Source organism: Papilio polytes, unplaced genomic scaffold, assembly GCF_000836215.1.
Source record: "Papilio polytes unplaced genomic scaffold, Ppol_1.0 DF824047.1, whole genome shotgun sequence".
NCBI lineage: Eukaryota > Metazoa > Arthropoda > Insecta > Lepidoptera > Papilionidae > Papilio > Papilio polytes.
In genome coordinates, this window is record NW_013525157.1 from 4,997,058 (window position 1) to 5,020,895 (window position 23,838).

Here is a 23,838-nt window from a genome sequence, read left to right on the forward strand (position 1 = left end):
CAGGTATTAATTGTTTGACGTAAAGGTTATTTCTCAATGAAATAACTCAATCTTGGAAGCGGATCAAATTTAATACAAAATTGTATCCAATACTCACATTAATCTAATACTTACCACAATGCAATTATTTTTCTACGACAGTAAAAAAGATTGCACTTTTTTTATTGGGTTATCATTAAAAAACCGTAAATCTTAAACTCATGTCATTTTATTTTCCAATCTAATTTAAAATAAAGTCATTAATAAATAGATCACGTTATAAAGTCTAATTTTTTAAACTTATAAAAATTAATTAAAACATTTAAGAAATTAGCTATGTCCATGTAAAACTATCGCTGGGACATAACTTTTATCTAAAAACACGCGTATTTTTAGTGATTGAAAAAGATTGTGGTGTGTCGGGGTGAGGTCCGGACTCCGGACTTGCCAATTAGCACGACGTAAACAGCCCCAAGTTCATTCGAAAACCCCAAAATATCTTAAAGTCGACGAGTTTAAGTGCTTACACAAATGGATTGATGTATTTGATCGACTACCGAATGCAAAGTGCTTCGTTAATGGAACTAAATAATAACTGAGTACCTTTTCTTTACTTATCGAAGTGAAGCTTGTTTACACGTCTTAAATTATACGCGAAGTTAAAACAACTTGAAATGTACACATCATGATTATGGACTTGGGTTACTTCATTTATTTACTTCGTTTTAAACAACATTTAGCAAATATCTTCTTAAGTAATAGAACAAAGAATCTGATAGCATTGACAACCTCTTTTGATGTAATTTATTGAATCTTGATTGTCAATCCAAGACACGAATGCCATTTATTGATGCGCATGCGTATTCATGAATTTTATATGCAGATTGTACTTGTTTACTTTTTCCATTTTTCATAAAACGTGAATAAATGAAATGTTAATGACTACTGCTTTAAACATTCAAAATTTAATTCACTAACAGCTCACCTTAGTCACTTTTGTGATTTCCTTTTATTCGTGATGAAATAAATTGGTATCTTTAATATAACTTTTAACCTTCTCTAAGAAGAGGTTACTTCTAAAAGCTCTTGCTTTTTTAGAAGTAACCTTCTTAATGAGAAGCTTACTTTACTACAAGTCTTTCTTTTATAAGTAATTTTGGTGCTTAGTTCTACTATAGGTTTTCCGTAGGGTCTCTTTGTTATTTACACCAACTATGATGGATTATGAACAAATGAAAAACACGTTTAATCATTAAATAAATATATTTATTTACAGAGTAACATAAAAGTGAAATTATCTCCGTCGATGTTTACGATAGTTCAATTTTATTGTTGTCTTCATAGCGTAATGTATGTAAGATGTAATATTATCTATCCAATATTGCTATAACGACTCTTCGGAAACTTTAATTATTTTACATAAATACAATTTTATCGTAAAAATCTATATGTTACATTAAGTTTATTAACTTTAGAAAATTTAAGCACAATTTCTAAAAGATTTTCAACAATTTTTATTATAAAGAAACAAGATAGCGGAAAAAGTGTGAAGTGTCAATGATTTGTGGAGGCGCGAAAGACATTCACCAAAGCTATGGCAAAAATTATAAATTTACAGAACGCTTCAACAGCATATAACTATATTTATAGAACAACACTTCGGACTCGCGTCTCAAGTGCACAAAACTTATTACTATATTATTAGTAAATCATCTGTGTAGACTAAAGTTATACAAACAATTGGGAAGTTATCTTTGGTAAAAAAATAACAGCAATATACCTACGTAACCGAAAATAAAGAAATAAAAGAACCATTTAAAAAAACATCCTCAATAAAATTTCATACCTTGTATGATAACAATATTACGTTCGCTAAATGTACATACATACATACAATTTCATAACAATGAGATCGATTTCATCAATTAACTATTTTAGTGTGGACCTGAATCGTTGTATCGATGTCGTAGGTACAATGTATAGCTAGTGAGTGGTGAGATGCTCGTACTAAAGGTGATACAAGGTACATTATTAATCTATTGTAAATACGAGGAGTGCCTAAGTAAAGAGGCTAGCAGATCGCGGCCTGCCCTGCCCACGCGCCGCACCGCGCCGACGCTATCTTAACATGTAGTCTCAAATCGTATACATAATGGAAATATCGTGTTCTGACAACGTTATCGTCTCATCCCGGACATTTTGTAAAGTGGCCACATATACACGGCCCGCCTCCTAGCCTAATGTACGGAGCCGATGCTTTTAAAATACGTCCGTCGAGACTTCGATGTACTTAATTCTGCACTTAACCACTTACGAGGGGCCACATCGCCGCTTATGAACGTCTCTAATTAAATTGCACTTTATACATTCTTAATAAGCTGCCATCGAATGATTTTTATTACGTCATAAGAAGTTTATGATACAAAAATAAAGCGTCACACCGGATACGGTTTTTACACCGTTCTTCTTAGACAAAATGAAACGCCACATAATATTCAAATTTGACCGGATGTTTTCGTGTCCCGCTCTAGAGACTGATCCGACGCGGCCCCAGCTCGCCGCCAGGATTCAGTGAGGCTTTATCTGGAAGAGAACAAATTGCTACAATCATGTTGAATTTAGGTATTTATTTATTCATATTCAGCTGATAAATAAAGTGATATCAATGCTTGATAAATGTTACACAGGGCTCATAATAAAATAAAAGAGTGTGGGTGCGTGGTTTGCAATGCCACGTAGTTATTTTCCTTGCCTTATATAAATGACAAACACGACTCGATGCAATACAATGCGATACGTAGTGTTGGTAGCGACACAAATAACAAGCCAATTTTCGCGTCACGTTGGTCACTCATACGAGATAAATGAGGGCCAGGTCATCGGTTGATGGAAATGTTGATTGCATATTGCACGTTCATGTGTGTTTGATTTAATATTAGGTACTTACCGAGGCGAGCAGTCGGCGCGGGAGGGTCGGTCATCGCGCGGCATCGCACACAGGTTCGGGGTCGGGCGGGCTGCCGTAGCCGCTGGACGCATCGTCCGCTCCCGCGCACCCCGCAACCTCCTTCTCAACCAGCGCGCCAGGATATCCACCGCTTGGCGACTGCACCAAACATATCTTAGATTAATTAAATGTAACATGAAGGATCGATGATTATTTCAGCAGCTAACTAAATCTAAAGATTTCATAAGGGGGAAGGAAGACAGAATTAAGTAACGTAAAAGATAGACGAGAAAGGATTATGAAGACAATCGTTCTACCAACCTAAGCTAACAATGGGATTTTTTAGGTACAATATGTTCATATTCGTACGGTTTTATTGACAGCACATTTTACGCCCGCTAGGGAAATGTCATAAAAAATAAAACAAAAAAACGTGAATATGGGTAATTCGATTTTGGATGTTGGCAATTCTGTGTGCGAGCTCCCAACAGTAGACCGTGAGCGCAATCAAAAAGTCGATTAGAAATGTCGTGCGGCTGAATGGGTTCCCTCCACTCGCGCGGCTCATAAAATGAAATAGATTCCCCCACATTCGCATTCCGACAAGCGTTCGTACGAGAAAGATTAATGATCACAAAAGAAACATAATAAAGTGGAGATAGAATCTTCCACTAACAGTGTCCTTGCGGGACTTATTTACTTCGCTGAGTCGACTTTTTCACGTGCCCTTTATTTAGAACTTGAAATGTTAGAAGATATCAAATGAAAACGTTTTAAAGAATGAAAAAAACAAATCCCTTCCATGCAAATAAGCGGTTTCGATCAAACTTTAAATTTGATGTAAATTTAGTTAGTTTCTTTAACTCATCTTAGAGAATTGATCATAACTACATTGTACGTAACAAGGCGTGCATATACTCGTATTTTCTTTTAATATCCGAATCTGTGCATAATCGATAATATTGTAATAATAACACAGACTTGACGCTTCCCGCAAGCAAAGTGAGGCCATTATAGTAATTTAGTATAAACGCGACGACAAACTCAGAAAACGTGTTTCAACTCCCACAAACAGCATTGGTCCACGTCAGAGGAAAGTAAAGTAATTATCGGAAAGAACTTTATAAGCCGGCGACGATATTGTGAGAACAGAACAATATGTTACCCATTAAAAAGCTTTGTAGCATCGTTGTTCTATTTTTGAAATTCAATCGATAATTACAAGCCGCGAATTAATTAAAATCTTTCCACATGGCCTGTAACCCGTTATAATTACATAGTTTGGAAGGTAATTTGCAAAGCTGGTGTAGTGCGTAGCTGATTAGACATGCCTCTAGTACGTCAAACGGTTTTAGGTGATATTATGCGGATTTAATAGATAAATTTTGACAATGTTAATAATTGCTTTAGTATTATTATATCCGTATTCCTTTATTCCAATCGGGCACGGTGAACATATCACAATATATACTATTATGGTAACGTATTTAGGAGCATTGTCGTCCTGTAGAACTAAGATGAAACGCCTCGTTACCAGTAATTGGATCTCCGGTTCTCGTCACATAAAACGCAGCATCGTTATTCTGCTCTATCATACGTACGTTTACGTAAAAGTAAAAAGGTCTCCCGCCCATATAACCTTTACATAAAATGCCTTGTGTTTTAAATTATACAATTAGCGATAAATAAGGAAAAGTGGTTAAGCCCATCAGATAGTGTAAAAAAGTCTACGCATTTTTAACACGAACATCGAGAACTTGCCACCGACCTCTGCTAGTCGGAGAAGTCTCTCAAAAAGATGAAATTGGAATTCAGGAGAGGACTTCAATATCAATGTAAAGAGAAATATAGCTGTTAAAGCTTAACTAATAAGTAAATATACCTGTAGTCCACTAACTTGTCTTCGTATATGCGCGAGCCCGCTTGGGTTGGCGGCCATGCTGGCGAACACCAGCCGCTCTTCATAATCGTACTCGCAGAGGATCTTGTTGTCGCACAGGTAGAATCTATCGCCTACGCAGAACCTGGACAAAGCAACTTTATATGAGGGTGTATAAGCTAAACTTATTATCTAGTACTAAAACCCTGTAGATAACATTTTAAATCATTTAGTCCTATTTACTCATAATAAATTTGTTAAATGTGAATTGTTGGGCACCATTAAAACTTACCTATGATTGCACTGTTGACAGGCGAAACATTCTAAATGGTACACAAAACTCTTCGCTCGCATAACCATTTCGAAGGCTGGAATGACTTTGTTGCACGCTACACAATTGCCCGTCGCACCGAATAACCTGTTAAACAAACCGAAACATAAGTATGAGCAACAAGCTAAATGTACAAAGTAAATGCGAATTTAAAGAAATTTGTAAACAGTAATTTAAATGAATATTGTTGTTTATGGATAATTATTTTAATATTATAAGTATACTTTACGTGTAACATTACACCGGTACTATAAGATTTCATGCGACATAACGGCCACAGTGATAGGGTTGGACATGCACAAAGGCTAATTGATCGCCGCCTCAACATTTTGAGTAAACAATTTCCTGTTTAAGCACGGTTGATTTCGTTGATGATTACGGACGGCTTAATATCACGTTTCGAGTTACTGATCATGAAACTGTTTTATGGGAAAAACCTTAATTAAAGGTTTTTGCGTAATGAATATCGGATGTGAAATTCCGAGAATGTTTAACGCAAAAAGTAAATTCTCATCTCACTAAAAATATACACGCCTTTAATGTAAATGTTGACATTGATCAAATGATTATTTTTATACTTAAAAACATGTAAACTTATTTATTAACGTAGTTAGAGCGAGCACACACCTATGACTAAACTATCGCACAACTCTTGTGCAATTTTTTTGCAGCCAATTCAACTGTTTAGTTGCACAACTAAAAATCGAGTAACGTGCGCTCCTTCATATAAGCTCATGGGAATCAAAGCAAGCAAGAATATACAGTTGTGCGATAATTTAGTTTCAGGTGTGCGCACTCTTAGAAACGACGTGATACAATTAGGATACCAAGGGAATTTAAAAAAGGTACCTAAGATAATCTCTCTTGCAGAGCATGAGGTCTGCCTTGTAGTACAGCTTGGAGCCGACCTCGCCGAGCCGACAGTCGCAGCAGCCGCACTTAAGGCAGTCTTCATGCCAGAACCTCTCCATGGCTTTCAGTAGAAACCTCTCGGTGATGACCTTGCCGCATTGTGCGCACAGCCTTGCGCCCCCTGTTGTACCGGACACATTGCTGAGCGTATATTTGTTTTCTTCTTGCTGATCTGTAAAGAAATAAATAAAAAGAATATTCTTATAATTCAAATATAATAAAGAATTGTTTTCGGAACTTCGTCATTAGTACGAAAAAAATATTTTAGACCTAATGGAACCTCTTCTGTGAAATATTTTCTTCGAAATATTCATAGAAATACCATTACTAATGTAAGTCGTTTTGGGTTTTATTAATTACCTTTTTGATGTCACTGTGTGATAGGCCACATTCATAACTCATCCAATACAAGTTCTAAATATTAAGGATTTTTATAAAAGTGAAAGAAGAAACAGTGATGATATTCTCTCAGATGTTTCTTTTTATCTTTGATAAATATACATGTTAATGAATTATTTATATGCGAGGTTATAAAGCGTATTAATCAGTAATAAATGTATTCTGAATACATTTGCTTATTAAGACTGAACATATGTTATCGCAACAAACGGATATTAGCACTTAAACGAGCCGTTAGAATTTAAATAAGGCAAAAGAATGTTCATTTGCAAGAAAAACATATCCAACGTTCTAATTAAGAGTGTGCGTACACCTGAAACTAAAATATCGCATAACTGTTTAGTCTCGCTTTGATTCCTAAGTTTATAGAGGTCGGCACACTACTCTATTTTTATTTGTGCAACTATACAGTTGAATTAACGAAACAATCGACAATCGCGGAACAGTTGTACTATTGTTTAGTCAATGGTGTGCGCCCGCTTTAAGAGTTGATTACTTGAAACATGCAATCAATAAAGTTGCATTTCAAATGGCGTACGGAAATGTTTGAGATTTTTATTAAATCTTCATCATAAAATGACTTGAGCCTTAACATACTTGTAAATTCTTATGCCTTAGATGTTTAAAGATAACTGCGTCGACGCAATTTAGTTAGTGTAACGACGCTATTAAAATAATCTTTAAGAAAAATAGGATCCCATCCGGTGTGTTAGAAAAGCGAGGCAATAAGGCCTTATGTAACTATATATTAACATACATTGCATAAATATAATGCTAATTCTGGACGGATACGAGAATAATAACATTTTAGGTCACGGCGCATTGCCATATAAATTTTATTAATTTAATTAAAAACTATAAATGTATACATAGAATGTATTTCAAATTATTTCACACCACAATTAATCGGTTCGAGAATTAATGAAGAACCATCGCAGACCGCACTCATTATGGAGTTAAAACTATTTGTTTTCGATCTGCTTCGATGTTTACGTTAGCAAATAAATACAACGCTGCGATAATAATAAATCAAGTACTATTAGCATTCTGTGTCGCTGAACAATGTTCATAATATTCTAGTATTTATAGCATTAATCTCGCACGATTGTTTTCTTCGTAATTACATCAATTAATTCAAGTAGACGCGCAACTAGTCGTTAAGTCTTACAACTGACATTATTAAATTGCGCGTACGCATTCTTCTGAAGCGGGGAAAAAGCAACAATGTGCTACATGCACTGCCATATTAACAGCGTTCTATAAAACTTTATGCCTCTTTGTTGCTCTAAAAGGTTTAATTACATTTCTAACAACTCCTCATAATTGCAAATATACCCCACTGAATACATTAACATACTAACGCTAACATTTTATTCACGTGATGTAAGTACATAAGATGTTTCTTAACATAATTGTGTACATATATGTAATTTGTATAATATTTGAATGAATTCAGAAATTAAAAAATAATAACATTGTTTCGTATATTTTACAAATTTTGGAAACATATTAAATATAACATTAGTACTGTCGGCTTATATATAAATAGGTGAAATGCCATAAAAATAAATTACGTTCTCGAATAAACCTCTTCCGCAAATACAAGTCGGGAGGAAAATTGACGTATGATAAAATCATATCATTCGATACACAGCACAGAGTAAACACTGGCGTTAGTAAACAATCAGTACCAATTTATCGCAGCGACGTCCACATAATAATGGCGGGTACGTCAAACCAATCGAGGAGCCAATTGAAGGGGTAACTAGTTGGACATAACTCATTGCAATCGATCAGTGAAGCACGGCCCGGCCGATACGTCTCGTTTATTGGAGCCGACGTCGCGACAATAAAGTTAATTGGACTATATTAATGACGGTTCGTTAATAATAAAATAATAAAGATGATGTAGAGCGGGCGTAGCAGTGGGCAATTAGCGCGCTGCGGGGAGCCCACGCCCACGCGCGCGCTCCTACGAGATCGTTATGTGCGGAACTATAAATCTGCAAGCATCGCTAAACAACATTATTAATTTGTTCTAAAGATTACTATTTGATATACATATTAATTTGTTTCTCTTCACGTGCCTATGGAATTCAAACTTAAAAGTAGGATTTGCAATATGGATTTCTAAGTTAGCCTTTCATAATAATTTAAATTGGAACTTATCGACATTTTAAAATATAAGCAATGACCGTATAGTGAGTATTTAAATTTGCTACAAATTTAATCCGTTAGATGGTTTAACGTTATTTTTTTCTTACATTATTGTGTCCACAGTCTTATAATTAAAGTGCAACGTACACTAAAACATCTGGCTGTATAAGCGAAGGCAACAATGCAACCAGACCTCATAAAGTAAAATGATACGCTTTAGGTCTAATGTAATTTAATGCGATGTATTGATGCTTACTCATTACGCTGCGGTTATAATGGAGTATCGATGATGCGGTACACTCGCGTTCATAAATGCAAACGTGAAATAGTGTATTCTCTTACAACACCATAATGATCTTTAGTAACAACAATGAATATTCTCAAGGAAAAACATTTTTTGTGCAACTTCACATCAAAACAACTACAACGTTTCTCCAAGACTTACCGCAAGTAGGCAATAATGCGTGCGATTGCAAACGCTTTTATCCATTTCTGGCTACGCATGCTTCTAGTACCGTAATTATGGAGCGAGACCAGCGAGCTATAACGACTTGATTGATAACATCGATATTATGAAGTCTCCGAACACAAAACTACATAGACTTAAGTGGAGACTTATGCTAAATTGTATGATCGTGTAAGTGGCGTAGCAATATGGAGACAGGCCATAAAAGGGCCTAAACATTTCATTCTTGTTAATTTTTATTGTCTTTAATGTTCGTCTTTACTGCCTGTTCTTGGACATCATTAACAAAGTCAGTTAAATTTACGTAAAAGGCGTAATTGTCTGGTCTAGATTGACGGCAATGGTCATCTAGTTACTCTGTTTATACGTTCTAATTAAGGTTCTCTCAATATCCTGTGTTTTTCCTACGAACTTTGCTTATTTAATCAGTTTCAACAACTATAAAAAATATTTATTACTGCACTTATAAAAACCTATTAAAAGTAATTGAGGAAAGCAATGTTATCTTTTATTAAAATCTCCTTCAAATGCCATATTTCTAATATCCTCTTTTACAGTTGTGTGGTCTTCCCTTAAGTCTTACTTCTATTAGAAATAATTGAGTTCAGACAGTTTTCAAATTAAATTTTGCAGGCTATCTTAATTCGAACTTTGGCAAGCGATCTATACTCGTACGTTCATGTGAAATGTAATACAGATAATAAAAAATAAAAGGCGTGTTAATAACGTGAAGCGTGTATTAATATCGGCGAGGGAAGCCGCTTCGTATTATTTTCTTTTTATTACCGCCGAGAGAATTTGATAGAGACTTGGCTACCGAACTGCGAAGACAGTATTATTTTGCCAACACACGCCGGCGGTTCTCGCAAACGTATTAAGGCACTGGAATGAAAAGAAACCAGGGAATGGATAAAAAGTAATTTATTTTGGAGTTGTTTGGTGGGACAATGGTATGCAATGTGTGTGGTCGGGACTGCGGTGTTTTTAAATCTTTGGTCGATGTCATGTACTATAGACCTATTACAGTATCTAATAATCAAATTGTTAATGACTTTTTTAAACATTAATTATTAATCATGACCATGAGTTTATGGTAAACGAGTATTGTCTATTACCATTAATATTAGTGGCCCTTTCTCAATATTCGCTATGGCAAGTTTTATTCTACTACTAGAAAAATATTTCCACATTATTTGAACATGTCCAAGCTGTCACGTCACAATTAATGACACAAATGTACACAGACATGTCCATATAAATCCCTTAATTGTTTTCATCGAAATCAGTAAGGTAAGTAAAGACATAACTGCATTGAAACATTTTTTTGCGTGAACCGTGGACTTCCACAAAAGACGTGGGGATCACTTAACGCGCTCCGCATTAGGTAACGCCGGGTTTAATAGTTCTAGTCGAGTATAACCGTATAGTTTCAAGTATTCACGCGTGTCGGCGACAGTAGGCAACATTCCTCGGATTCAATTAAATGCCAGGTTATTGTAATGAACCCGCATCACGACCGAGCCGCAATCATTCCATGCAATTTGCAATCGTTCATTGCGTTTTGCAATTAACGTGGCCTTCCCATATCGTTATATTATGTGTACGTTTCGTGTAACATTGTGCTGATCGTTTGTTTAGAACTGACATTTTTATTGTTTTCATTCTATTGTCGATGTTTATTAACATTTTCTGAATTATATGTAGGGACAATTACATTGTTATTTTCTACGACATTTAGCTGTTTTTGCTGAATTGCTGAAATCTTTATGAATTTTCATAATATTATTTTCTTTAAAAGCATAATTGCTGTTTTATTGTATACTTGTTCTATAAATCCGACATAAGTTGTAACAGCACAATGTAACGAGTTACGTTACAACTTTATTTAGTGCAAAACTAATGCATTTGCGTTATTTTATAATTAGAGCGGCTGTGTCCGGGGCCGATTCTAAATGCTTTTATAGCTTGTATAGTTTTAGTAGTCGGTCAGTCATTAAACAATGGAGTTAATTGCGCCGTTGCCGTATCCATTATGCGGGCTCCAATTAGATTTAACCAAATACGAGTTTCGCTCTAATGAAGAGTGAAAAAAGCAATTAACATCGCCTCACTTTCTACACCGATGACATGTTACATTGCTATTAACATCGTTTTTAATTTAATAAAATTAGAATTGTTATTAAATCGATAGAAAAAAATTTAACACAAGAATAATCTTAACATACAAAATTATTTATGTACTAAATTTACTAAAATAAGGATCAGTATTCTACAACAAAGTACTACGCTTAACGCTACAAATTGTAAGAAAGTTATTTATTATGTCTGCTAAGTTGGTATCTTATACGTGTCTTATTTAAAATCCAAGTAAAACAGACCCTTATGAAGGCGGTGGAAACGCACCGTGCAGCTGAAAGGCCCGAATGAAATCCAGCGTCGTTAACATTTCCGTTATTAAAAAAGTACGAGACTTTGTCATCATAGAAGTTAGTTTTTTTTTTTAATTAAAATTATGAAATTGATATTGCCTTTACGCCGGCGCTCGCTTCCCCGACTCAACCTTGTGAAAGTTTAAATTAATTTTTGAATTAAGCCTAATAGCAGTGGTAAACGATTTCTAAAGAAAGAGTTTTCTGTTTGAGCAATTAAAATTTCAATTATTTTATGGCAGAATACCGTGTCTTAATTGGTTTTAGCTGTGGAAATTGTAGATAAAAGTAATTGTCTACAGGCTATGAGTGCTTGTGGGGGCCAAATGAAAATCCTTAAAATCATTATTGTTAACAAAAATAAAAACCGATTATGAAATAGGTTTTAATCTTAAAATGTTTTACTGCCATTTGTCTTAAATATCGAAAACAGAAATTAAGAAAAGAAACAACCTAGGAAATTTCGTACTTACTGTTTTTTATAAATCTTACCGTATAAGGACCTTCAAGTTTTTAATACGTCGATAATTGTAACAAAAATACATATTATTACCTTATTAATAGTATATTAATATGACATTATTTTTATCGCCTATTCCTTTTAATACATAATTATATTAATTCGATTCTTAAATAAACAATTTCAAGGTGCGGCCTGTAATCGTTGCCTTTATAATTATCATTAAAAAGATAAGACTATATCGAGACTTTCGAAGCTATAAAATCTATAATTAAGTTGTTTATATTTTTATTGAATGGTAGAGTCGTGTTTCTCATATTTTAATCGAAATGCTACTTGTTTTTAATCGACCAATAACTATTTACGATCGCGACTGTACCACTGATGTATCCATTAACAAATACTTGTCGACCGAACTGTACTTTATTCTTGATTAGATGAAGCTGATTTAATAAAACATCAATTTTACATGAAATTAATAATAGAAGTAAATAAGGACGCATGAAATGTATTTATCACAAGTCATATTCATTTTCATTATTAGAATTTGGTTTAAATAGTTTTTACATTTTACAATGTAAAGTATATATACACTACAAAAATAATTGTTATTCTGCTATTATATGTAGATTGTAATTATGCCATTCATTTTACATTCATATTAAAGTTTCATACAATGAATACAAGCGAATGAGAATTATTTCCGAGGGAACATTACATAAGAATTTTATGAAGTCTTATAACTCGATCCACGTATTGAGTTTATTGTGAATACATTACCCGGGTCGAAGTTTTGCCGAGTCGAGACAATCTACGTCATAAATTATATTCTGAGAGAAAGGCTCAAGGCGAAACTTAAGCCTGACATAAGTGGGCAATAAACTTCAACCAATTTGGAGATTCGCATCTGGAGGCTCTTATTAAAGCCCGAAAGTTAGTCCTTTTCATCCATCACTCGTAATACGTATGTGAGTTATTGTATGAAAAATTGAAGAATAAATTGAGTCGCTGCAGCGGCGGCGAGACATAAATCCCAACTGAGCCCTCAATATTGTTTTAAAGGGGAAGTGGCCATAAATTTTATCAGGGCCGCCCAGCGCCGCGGGTCCCGGCCCACTGTCTCCGCAATTTTCCGGCCATGCTTGTGCATTCGCCGCTCATGTGAATTTGTTGCGTTATTACTGTACAAATTGAAATCCTTCTCGCGCCGCGCCAGCCGTCGTGAACAGGAAGTGTTTACCATTCGATTGCCCTTCCAATATACGCTTTATAAATTTACTGCTGGAAATACAAACAGCCTGCATACTCTATGTTCAGAGTGAGAGTATTTACTACTACCACTATAAGCAGTTTAGTACAACGTTGATTAAGTAGCAAGACGAGACAAGAGGCAAGCTAAACATACAATATAGAATAATAGATTACTGATAGAATAGACTTAATTATTCTATATGTTGTTAGGAATGTGTATGCAACATTAAATTTTATATTAGATCTCTTATTGCCTGCTCTACTAAAAGCTTCAGTAATAATATCTTGTTTTCCGAATATTAAACAAAAACAATTTAGGTTTTTATTGGAGGGCTTCGATTTATTTCTACCAATAACTTGATATTACACTGTGAAAACAATACGAGTACCCGCTCAAAATATATTACAAAGAAACTCGTTAGTTATTAGATTTTCCACTTTCTCGAATGAGCTTAATGTCTGTAATAACGTGAAACACGATTTTGATTATGATAAAGGCTCATAAAATGCCGCGAAAACCAGAAGGGAGACCTTTTTGAAGTATCATTATTTACGATTATGTATCTTGTGTTGTGTTGCTATGCCAATATCTATATATATATTCTATTTAAAATTATATATTATTAAACAAAACTAGTATTAAATACTCTGGACTTCATATTATTTGTAGCAAAATTCTATAGAATTTGTATGTATAAACCTTCTTATTATTGACATCGTTATTTCTGTTTTTAACTCTTAGTGGTGAAGATATTTTCAATCAGTAATTTTTGTACTTGTGCTTCAATACTAAAAATTGAGGGTTTTTTGAAGTTTGATATTGTTTTACAACTTTTAGCTTTTTGTTGGAATTGTCAAAAATTATTATTGTACGCACACACGCTTATTACAATAAAAAATCGCTTATTTTTATCAATACTATCTGGGTGTTGGACATTTCGCATAAATGTGATATTGCAATATCGTTCGTCCCCTTTTTTAATATCGCGACGGACGCTGCCGGTCGGTTTATGACACAACCCTTCCCGCGTTTTATTCACGACCTGTTTGTCCTAATATTATAAAAAATTGACATCAGCAAACCAACTTTGTTTTTTTAGATTGATGGAATTTATATTTTATATTGGATTTTAGGAATATGCACTATACCTATAAATCGTTTAATTGAAACATTAAATGCGTATTTTAGTTTAATAGTCAATTTATGTTTGCTAAGTTGAAGATTTATGAAATACAAACACTGTATTACAGTGTTTTTCGATTAGAATCTTAAATAGTTTGAACAATTTTAATGACAGAGATGTTATTCGATTCGTATTCATTCCCATATTGTCATAAGGACAGAGAAAATTAAGGTTTTGGTTTTTTATTTTATTTATTGTATCTAATTATAACACTTACTGGCTGCGGTGTCGGGCTTGTGCATGGCGGGGGGATCGCGGATCATGGTGCAATCACTCTCGCATCACCTACTGCCGAAATAATCCTGCAACAAAACATTTAAACAAATTAAAAATATCTTTCTCATATTTTAAATACTACTTGTTGTTCGCGACTTCGACAGCGAGATATAATAAATATAGCTAAGTTACTCAGAGATAATGTAACTTTTATATGGTGAAAGATTTTTAAGAAACGGACCAGTAGTTTTTGTGTTATTTCAATACATACCAAAATACAAATCTTTCCTCTTTATAATATTAGTATAGAGTAATTTGTATGGATATATATTAGAGCTCAAATAGTGTCTTAAATGGTTTTAATTATTTTCTATAGGTTTCTTTTCTTTTACAGATTAAAAAATATTTTAAGTAGACTTTTAGCCTTCAGAAATAGGCTTTCATTGGTTACCTGCACATTGATTACCCATACATGGGTTGTGTTTATTTAAAAGTTGATGTGATTTTACATATTAATTAAAAAACACTTAACTTGTATATTGGAATTTAAATATTTATTTTTGGAGATATAAATAATATTCTCAATAAATGTTGAATTATTTTACCAGGTGCTTGCTATATTGTAGGTCAATCTATTTTTGGAAAATTTGACCTTGATTTTAAAATAGTCTGTTTTAAAAATAAAAATGCACTTAATTTTTTATTCACCTGACATTTATGAACGCAACCAGGTTTCGTAAGAATTAATGTAACTTTTATTTTTCAATATTTTTTTATCTGTATTTAAAATAAGTCTTTAGGTATAAATGGAAGTATTGTAAATGCGAATAACTCAGGATAACCTCATTAGAATAAACGATATCCTCTTCTCACGTCCACTACGCGCAAGACCTTATTACAACGACAAACTACCGTCAAACGACATCAGTGATCCGTTTTCTCACACAAAAATAAACCTTATGGTAATCGATTAGGCCTTATTTTTTATTGTTTAAGGTCCTATTTAAGATGATAATACAATGTAAGCTTTATTTAACGTGGGTTAGAGTTTATATTAGAGGTAAAGTGAACAAACAACGTGCTTTATGGTTCATTCTTGTCCTTAAAGGTTGAAATGTCCATGCTAGCTGTAAATTGAAACTCGATGTAGACGCTGATATTTCTCACGTATCGATGTCGCCTTAGTACGGTCAATTTAACAAACAAGTTTTTGTTCTTTATCAAATTAATACGTGTTATTTAAATTGGCAATATAGATAACAAAATATTGCCGTAGCTATTCTGAATTTCGTAGATTAGGAATGTCTAATGAAAATGGATGATAATTAGTTCTGAGATATGGCTTAAGATGCAAAGTTAATGTTTTTACATTTTTGAAGAATAAAATTAGATTTAATGAATAATTTTTTTAAACTTAATGCTTAAGTAATGTGATACACCGTTAATTAAATATTTATTAATATTTAAATAACCAAATTCAAATCAAGTTATCAATGTGTATGATTGTTATCTTCGTGTGATTTTTTTTAAACTTTTAAAACATGTTTAGCTAAGTTCAATAAAAGTGAGAAATCATAACAAACTTATTTGAATAATTTCTCATGTCCAATGAATTCGAATACAATCCATATTCTACCAACCAATTTGTTTTAAATGTATTTTTATTTAACTTTGCCTCTTTTAATCGACTTCAATTTCGACGATTTGTGGTACACTGTTGAAGCATCTGTACAAACATGTGTTTTATCTCTTTTTATTTCAAAGACAATGATAGAGATGAAACATTATTACGGTAGTGGAAACTCACATTTACGACGTCATGTTACGAGAACAATACTTACATGATCGAGTTAGAATTTTGTACTACGGAAAACATTGTACATCATAGCGTCAAACATCAAGCGATTCTAATATAAAAGTGTATAAATGTGAAAATGTGTTCAAAGATATAAAAACTCTATCGCACTCAATTGGAGACGAGAAAGATTTTACAACCGCATCGAAATTCCCATCAGCACCTGTTACAAAGGCGGCTATCAAATTACCCGCGACACATCCGAGCACGCCTCCAACCATAAATACGGTATTCGTTATGCATTTCTCATATTCATGAATCCATTTTATTGGCCTCCAATAAAATATGAACATCTCAGAATGGATATGAGAACGGGCAAATCTAATATGGATTGCCGTGCGCCGGATTCGGTAAGATTGGCTGGCGGGGGCAAGGGGAGGGGGGCCGCAGCTGGGTCGTGAGACGCCTTTGCCAATTTCGAATTATAAACGGGAAGCAATTAGGTTTGTATGGTTCTATAATGACATTTAATATCCTTTTTATAACATTTATAACGAATTGAGACAAACTAATGTACGTTATTAAATTGAATACATACTCATAAAAAGTTTATTTATTCGTATGACACATTCAAGCGATTCCAGTTACGAAGACGTTACATGTAAACATTTTCTAATTGCCTTGTTTTGTGTGGAAGTAATGTTTGTAATGTTTGTAATGTAAGTTTTGTGTGTGATGGAAGTAATATACAAAGGTCGTCGTCGCTAGCTATAGTAGAGTTTAATACTTAACAAGGTGCCAATTAAATTACAAATATCTAGGTTTTTAAAGGAAAAAAAAATGGCACGAAATAGTCACCATTACAATTATACTAAAGGAATCAATATTTGGTCCGTAATCTTATTAAAAAGTAAATAAGTTGTCTTTGGAATATATTTTACAAACGACACCATAATTCTCATATACAAGGACGTATAGAAAAAGTCCCAGATTAGTATATAAAGGACACCTTATAGCATCTCGTAGTTCCTTAAGAAGTGTAATCCGAATTTAAAGGGCGTTGTCACACTAAAGCAGCCACAAAAAGGTCAGTACGTCCCCCAACGTGTCAAAAATTCAACAGAGAGTCTGGATAAGTGGAATGTATGGCGGAGGACGGGATCCCGAATAAAATATTCTATATGAAATCGTACGTCACCGGCTCTCGACTTGTTCTCACCGTGAGTGCTTCGCAGAAATCTCATATTTATACGCTTTTATGTCACTTGCAGCAAGTCCTTTTGTGTCTGCATCGATTTACAGACATCCATTAACGGATTTGGTTAGAAAAATCGTTGAAAAAACTAACCGAATGAGAAAATTTTACGAACAGAAATAATTTTATAAAGGACTAATAATACAGTATTAAATTATAAATCTGAGAATATCTTTCCACTGGATTAGTGAGAAACATTACTAGAGATAATTAAACATTTCGATAAGAAAAAACATTTCATGCAACAGTAAACGTTTATGATCACTACCAATAAAGAACATTGTCCTATTTATGTATCAGCTAATTAAAAAATAATATAATGTGCTATAAAATGCTTTAAATTAAATCCTTTCCAAGGTATAAAAGCCATTTTGCGTTGAGAATTAATTCACATCTCCATTATTATTGCATTATCAACACGATCAATTAAACAGCATTACGTTAAAATTCACCCCAGCCATTAATTACGTGGCAACCGACGACAGCGCGCGTCACGAAAGGCATAACGTGGACATTACTTTGAAAATTAAAGAATTATATTTAATAATCTTTACTATAAATGTTATTGTAACTGTTTATATATTTATAGTAAGAGTTACTTTAATTGCAATTGTTATAACAAATTATGTGAAACAACAATTTGATCCATTAAGGTCAAAGTAATCTGTTAGACAGTCCCTTCTGACTCGCACTGATCGAATTCATTATTCACCGGCAGAGAGCAATTAAAGCTCCACTAATCAATCTCAAACTTCAGCCAGAGCTGAACTCTAATCAAGAAAACTCCTATTCCGTGAAAGCTTTCCGAACAAAATTTAACTTAATTAAAAATGTAAATTAAATTCTTAGCCGCTTCCACAGCATCGCGTCGGCCGCGCGCCGCCGAGCGCTCGGGGCTTTTGATTGCAGCTAAAAGGTTTGGGATTAGTGCGCGAAAGAGCTTTCAGTGCATTTGTAGAGCTTTTAAGTGGGAAGCTTTCGCTTAAGACACTTACATACAATGTAAATTTTATGTACCACCTTAGAAGTGTACGGCATCGCTTATGAAATGAAATTAATTTGCCGTCATGAGTGGCATATTTGCGGTACATAGTTTATGTGTAAGTGCTTTATAAATTAATATTTCTATTTAACTGACTGGGCAAGATTTTAGTTTACAATAAAAACATTGATCACAGTTACTTTTATCAAATACTATATTCAGTTTTCTTGAGATTATCATAGTATTGGATGAAATATCGATGTAAAAATATAGATTTTTACTCTATAATTTAAAAAGCAGATTATTCCAAACCTATGTAATATTTGAGTACAAATTTTTGGGACGTGGCATGTCCGAAGAGAGCCTGAGAAATAAACCGCCCGTAAAATTATCAATTCCGAAAGAAATCCGGCGCCCGGGTCCGACTGTGAATGCTTAGCCTAAAGTCTTTTAGATTGCTATTTCTAGATATTACTTGCAAGTTAAATATTTTTAATAGAACATTTTTACTATTATTTCATAGTTTTAGTGGTTAAAGTCGACGCGATCATCTAATTTGCCTCGTTCTCTTTGTATGAGTATAAACAATATCTTTCTGTAATTTAATCTTCTGATTATGTATTAGTTTGATCCAATGCAATTACTCTATATACAATTTGTAGTAAACACAATATTTCAATAGATCTATTTTTTATTATTTGAAAGGTCATATTGGTATGGCACCAGCAAATATGTCTCACCCGCGCCCCCTGGGAGCTCGCCAACACAATCACTGTTATTCAGCACTTAGCTACACGACGCAGCAGTTTCATTACACAACATACTCGCGTAGTACATCGAAAATGATAAGCGAAGTAACGCCGACGACGCCGACGTTTTATATCAACGCCGTCATTTAATTGGTCGTTTTGTGTTTCTTGATTACTATATTTTCGTCTATTTTCATTTTACCAATAAAATTTATTTTGTTATCAATGTACAATTTATAAATGATCTAACTTTCGCCTGTGACTCCGTCCGCGTGAAATTAAAAAAAGTATATTCTCTGTGTTCTTCCAGACTATCCTATACCATATATACATCTATACCAAATTTCATCAAAATCCGTTCAGCAGTTTAGGCTACAAACTGTAACAAACATCAATCCATCTAAACTTTCGCATTCATAATATTAGTATCATAATAGGATCAAAAACGTTCGTGTATCGCGTGATCCGATCACTTAAACGAGATCGGAAAAATTGTCCTGCAAGCAGTGATACCACACACATGGAGCTTGTCTCCATTCAAGGCGCAACGGGAATGGACTGATCGCCGGACTGCATAGATCCGTGCAGCGCTTCAACCGACCCTCGCCTTTTGAACTGAGATCATCGCAACACTCACCCGTGAAATTGATTCTCGTGAAAAGAAAAGACGCGAAAGATAAATAAAAAGGAAATAGGAAAACACAAACTAAGATTTGGCGTGAAATTGTTTTTCAGCGCCCGACCGCCGCGGCTACGGCGGCACTTCGACTCAAGAATTTCCCAATTACTGAGTGTAAATGTATTTTACTGATTATTTGGGTCATGTACTCACTCCGTTTTTCACGCCTTATTAAGGTAATACTGCCAAGATAAGATTAAAATTTTGAGATATCTTTAACTCACTAGTCCAATAGTCTATGTATAATTTATATTAAAAAAAAACAATTAGAATCAATTCATTACTAAACATAACAGGATAACAAAACTAGTCGTAATAATAAATCGGTGCGTGTGTCAGCGTAGGATCGGTCGAATTGGTATCTTAAAACACTGTGACATCTCATCCACTACGTGATCCATTTGCCGAAGTAAGAAGCAATCTCATTCAATACCCGGCCGCCCCAGTCCGCATCCCGCTCCCCCCACTCCCCTGCGGCCAGGGCTGCCAACAATGAGATACTTTGTGAGAGTCATAGTAAACGTAATAAAACTTTACATTCCTTTTTAACTACTTTCACGTAGTTATGATACTAAGTAAGGCTTTAAGAGATTTATTATGCTTTTAATTTTATGATACTTGATATTACTGATTTAATAAATTATTAATTTTGAAACACGAAGGATATAAGAGCATAAAACACCCTAGTGTTTGATCTACAAAGAAATTTCTTTACATTCCGTTAATTTTATGACTATCTGGATGGATAAAATCGATTAATAATTTTTTGTTAAGTGAAAAATATAAATTAAATTTATTTTCTAATAAAACATAGTGTTGACAACCCTGATAGGATAGCGAGTATCGCTTTTCTCGATTGTATTAGATTCAGCTGCCCTTTTCATCTACATGTCGTTCTCTCCTTGGCTCTCGGGAGGTCGGCTGCGGTGGATACGCCCTTGCAAACTATTACTGCATAATTAATTCTACGCTTGTTTATTGTTATTAAAAAAGAATATAATTTTAGAACTTAATAAAAATATGTAGGTTATGAAAATGTTTTCAGATTTAAATACGTTATATAATTGTATTGTAAATAAAAAATGAGCACTTTGTACAACAAACGACAATTAGAAAATAGACAAAAATGTTAATTTTTGTAAAAGGCTTCATAAATGTATTTTAATGTAGCAATCCTATTATTCTAATGTATTAAGTGGTCAATAATTTACATTACATTTATTTTATTAACATTTAATGTAAGCAAGGCAAGTATTTTTTTTATTGAGAACGCATCTATAATTCATTAGATTCAAAATGACAAAGTATTCTATTAGAGGATTTGAATTTTTGTTTTAAAACCGTAAAAAAATGCAAACATTTGTTTGTTTTATTACTGTTTATAAATATAAATAGATGTTATTAAAGCAGATAGCTAGGTTAATAGCCATAACCAAATATATATGAATTATATTTATTGTCTCCAAAAATAAACTATGTAAATTTTATTCCAATATTGTAGAGTGCCATACAATATTTCATCTAAATTAACATTTTAATGTAAGCATTTCAAGGCTTGTAATTGCCTTTTTGATTTGATAAACCTATTACTATTAAATAATTTTTAGCGCCAGTATTCGCAATTTATTCCTTAAGAAAAAAATAGACGGGATAAAAATTTTGCAAACGTAAAGAAATGAACAAGTTGTGAAACTATGAATACGATTATCCACGCAATTCCAACGGCCGTCATCCAATAAAGCGGTAGGTAGCAAAGGTATCAAATCTTCGTCCGTAGTGAAATTGAATATTTATCTGGGTAGTATCTCTATTCCGGAACAATTTTTATGTAGGGGGAAATACAATCTCGAGATATTTGGGAGGGCCACTCGGCGCGGATATTGGCAAATACCTTGCCTGCATTACCTTTATTGCCTCGCGACGCCGCGCACCCGCCTAGCCTGATCCTATCACAGATTATTCGAGTAATATTCAATGTTTTTAATGTAATCGGACTGGGCGAGGGACTGATTCCTAACAATCAATAGCTTTTATTTCTTTGTATTTCAATCAATTGGAATGAACTAGATTTAAACAAATTTGATTATCATATTAATCATACTTCATACTAATATTATAAATGCGAAAGATTAGATTTTTTTTTATAAAATAAGGTGGCAAACGAGCAAGCGGCCACCTGAAATTGCCAAAATGGCGAAGCGACCGCTGCCCATAGACATCTGCAATTGCAGATGCGTTGCCTACCCTTAATTGACGGAGGAGGAGACGCACATAAAGTGGACATTTCCCCTTCCTATGCGTCTCCTCCACCGTCAAATCCACTTTTCCTCCCCATCCTTTCCTCTTAAGAAAAGGGTGGAAAGGGAAAGGGACTAAAATTAGGCTTCCGGCACCACACTCATCAGACGAAACGCGGAATTGCTTCCACTTCACGCCTGTTTTCTGTGTGGTCGTGGTATTACACCGGGCGAGCCGACCCATTCGTGCGAAGATGTTAAAGCGGGCAATACCACTGTTAATAGATAATAGATAGATGTATGGTTGGATGTTTGTTAGAATTTGTAGCCTAAACGGATGAACGGATATCGATGAAATTTGGTATAGATGTAGAGGAAGAACACACTGGCTTCTCACTTTTTTTTTAATTTCACGGGGACGGAGCCGCGGACGAAAACTAGTAATTAATAAACTCTTTAAATTAGGTAATCATTCGCGACGAAGGTATATAGCTTTTATGATTTATAAAATATTTTTACGACATAAGCAGTCAATATTACAAAAGTCGCGCAGAATTAACAAAAACATTCACATGTGCGCAAACTATAAATCATATTTTGTCGCGTTACGAAAAAGTATTGGCTAATAATATGTAAATTGTGGATTTTTCGGATGTTAATATAAGTCTAAATTGAATTTCCACAGCGACTGGAAAGATATCTCATAAAGTAACTTATGTCGTTTGGACGTATGATTTATTTTATTGATTAAACTTTGGATTCTCCGGATTGCTTTAGTATATTGAGCGATTTAAAAGTGGAGGTGGATTTTATTGTTTTTCAAATATTACTGTTTGCGTTTAAAGGACAACGTAGTTATTTTTATGTTTAGCAGAATATCGCCTCTTAATCCTAAATTATAAGACCCTTTTCAAACCGCAATAAATGTTTGAATCCGTTATATTTCTGTAACATTTACGATCTAAAAGAAATATAGGAGAGAAATCAACAATTACCACTTTATGTGTCCTTTAGTTAAAAACAAATGCTAGTAGTTACACGTAATAACACACTCGAGGTAAAAGCGTGTGGAATACTTTAAGGCGAGCCATTTAATTTTAATTGCGCACGACACTTTATTCAATAGTCCTCATATCAGAAAATAAGTCGCCTACCGGTCCACTATAATTTAAAATGCTTTAAAGGTAATTTAAATTGTTGAGATACGGTCAACGCGGTGGGTATAAAAATTAAGATTAACCATTACAATTGACAGCTGGAAACTCGTTTGATCGCCAACCATGAGAAACTATCGCGCTTTTTATATTACTAGGGTGGACAAAGTTATGACCTACGATATACAGGATTTTCTATGTTTTTGAGTACAGGTTTATTTGTGTATGTGTTTGTCTGTTCGACTTCTTTCTTTCCCTTAATTCAACGATTTCATCACTATTGATGTTATTTTTAAATATTTATTTCATTTAAAAATGTTAATTGCCTTCAAAATCAAGGTTTAATTTATTTTAAGAAAACATGTCGATATATCTGT

At 33.9% G+C, this 23,838-nt stretch overlaps 1 protein-coding gene across 1 annotated transcript in view; it reads right to left on the reverse strand.

Moving 5' to 3' along the window:
- Positions 1-2,497: 2,497 nt before the first annotated feature.
- Positions 2,498-23,838, reverse strand: part of LOC106100622 (LIM domain only protein 3-like) — a 40,818-nt gene continuing 19,477 nt past the window's right edge. The window contains exons 2-7 of the mRNA XM_013279556.1: positions 14,612-14,696; positions 5,986-6,220; positions 5,098-5,223; positions 4,809-4,950; positions 2,927-3,085; positions 2,498-2,562 (exon numbers count right to left, since the gene is read on the reverse strand). Of these exons, the coding sequence (XP_013135010.1) occupies positions 2,957-3,085; positions 4,809-4,950; positions 5,098-5,223; positions 5,986-6,220; positions 14,612-14,657 (678 nt within the window). The 5' untranslated portion in view covers positions 14,658-14,696 and the 3' untranslated portion in view covers positions 2,498-2,562; positions 2,927-2,956. The remainder of the gene's footprint in view (positions 2,563-2,926; positions 3,086-4,808; positions 4,951-5,097; positions 5,224-5,985; positions 6,221-14,611; positions 14,697-23,838) is intronic.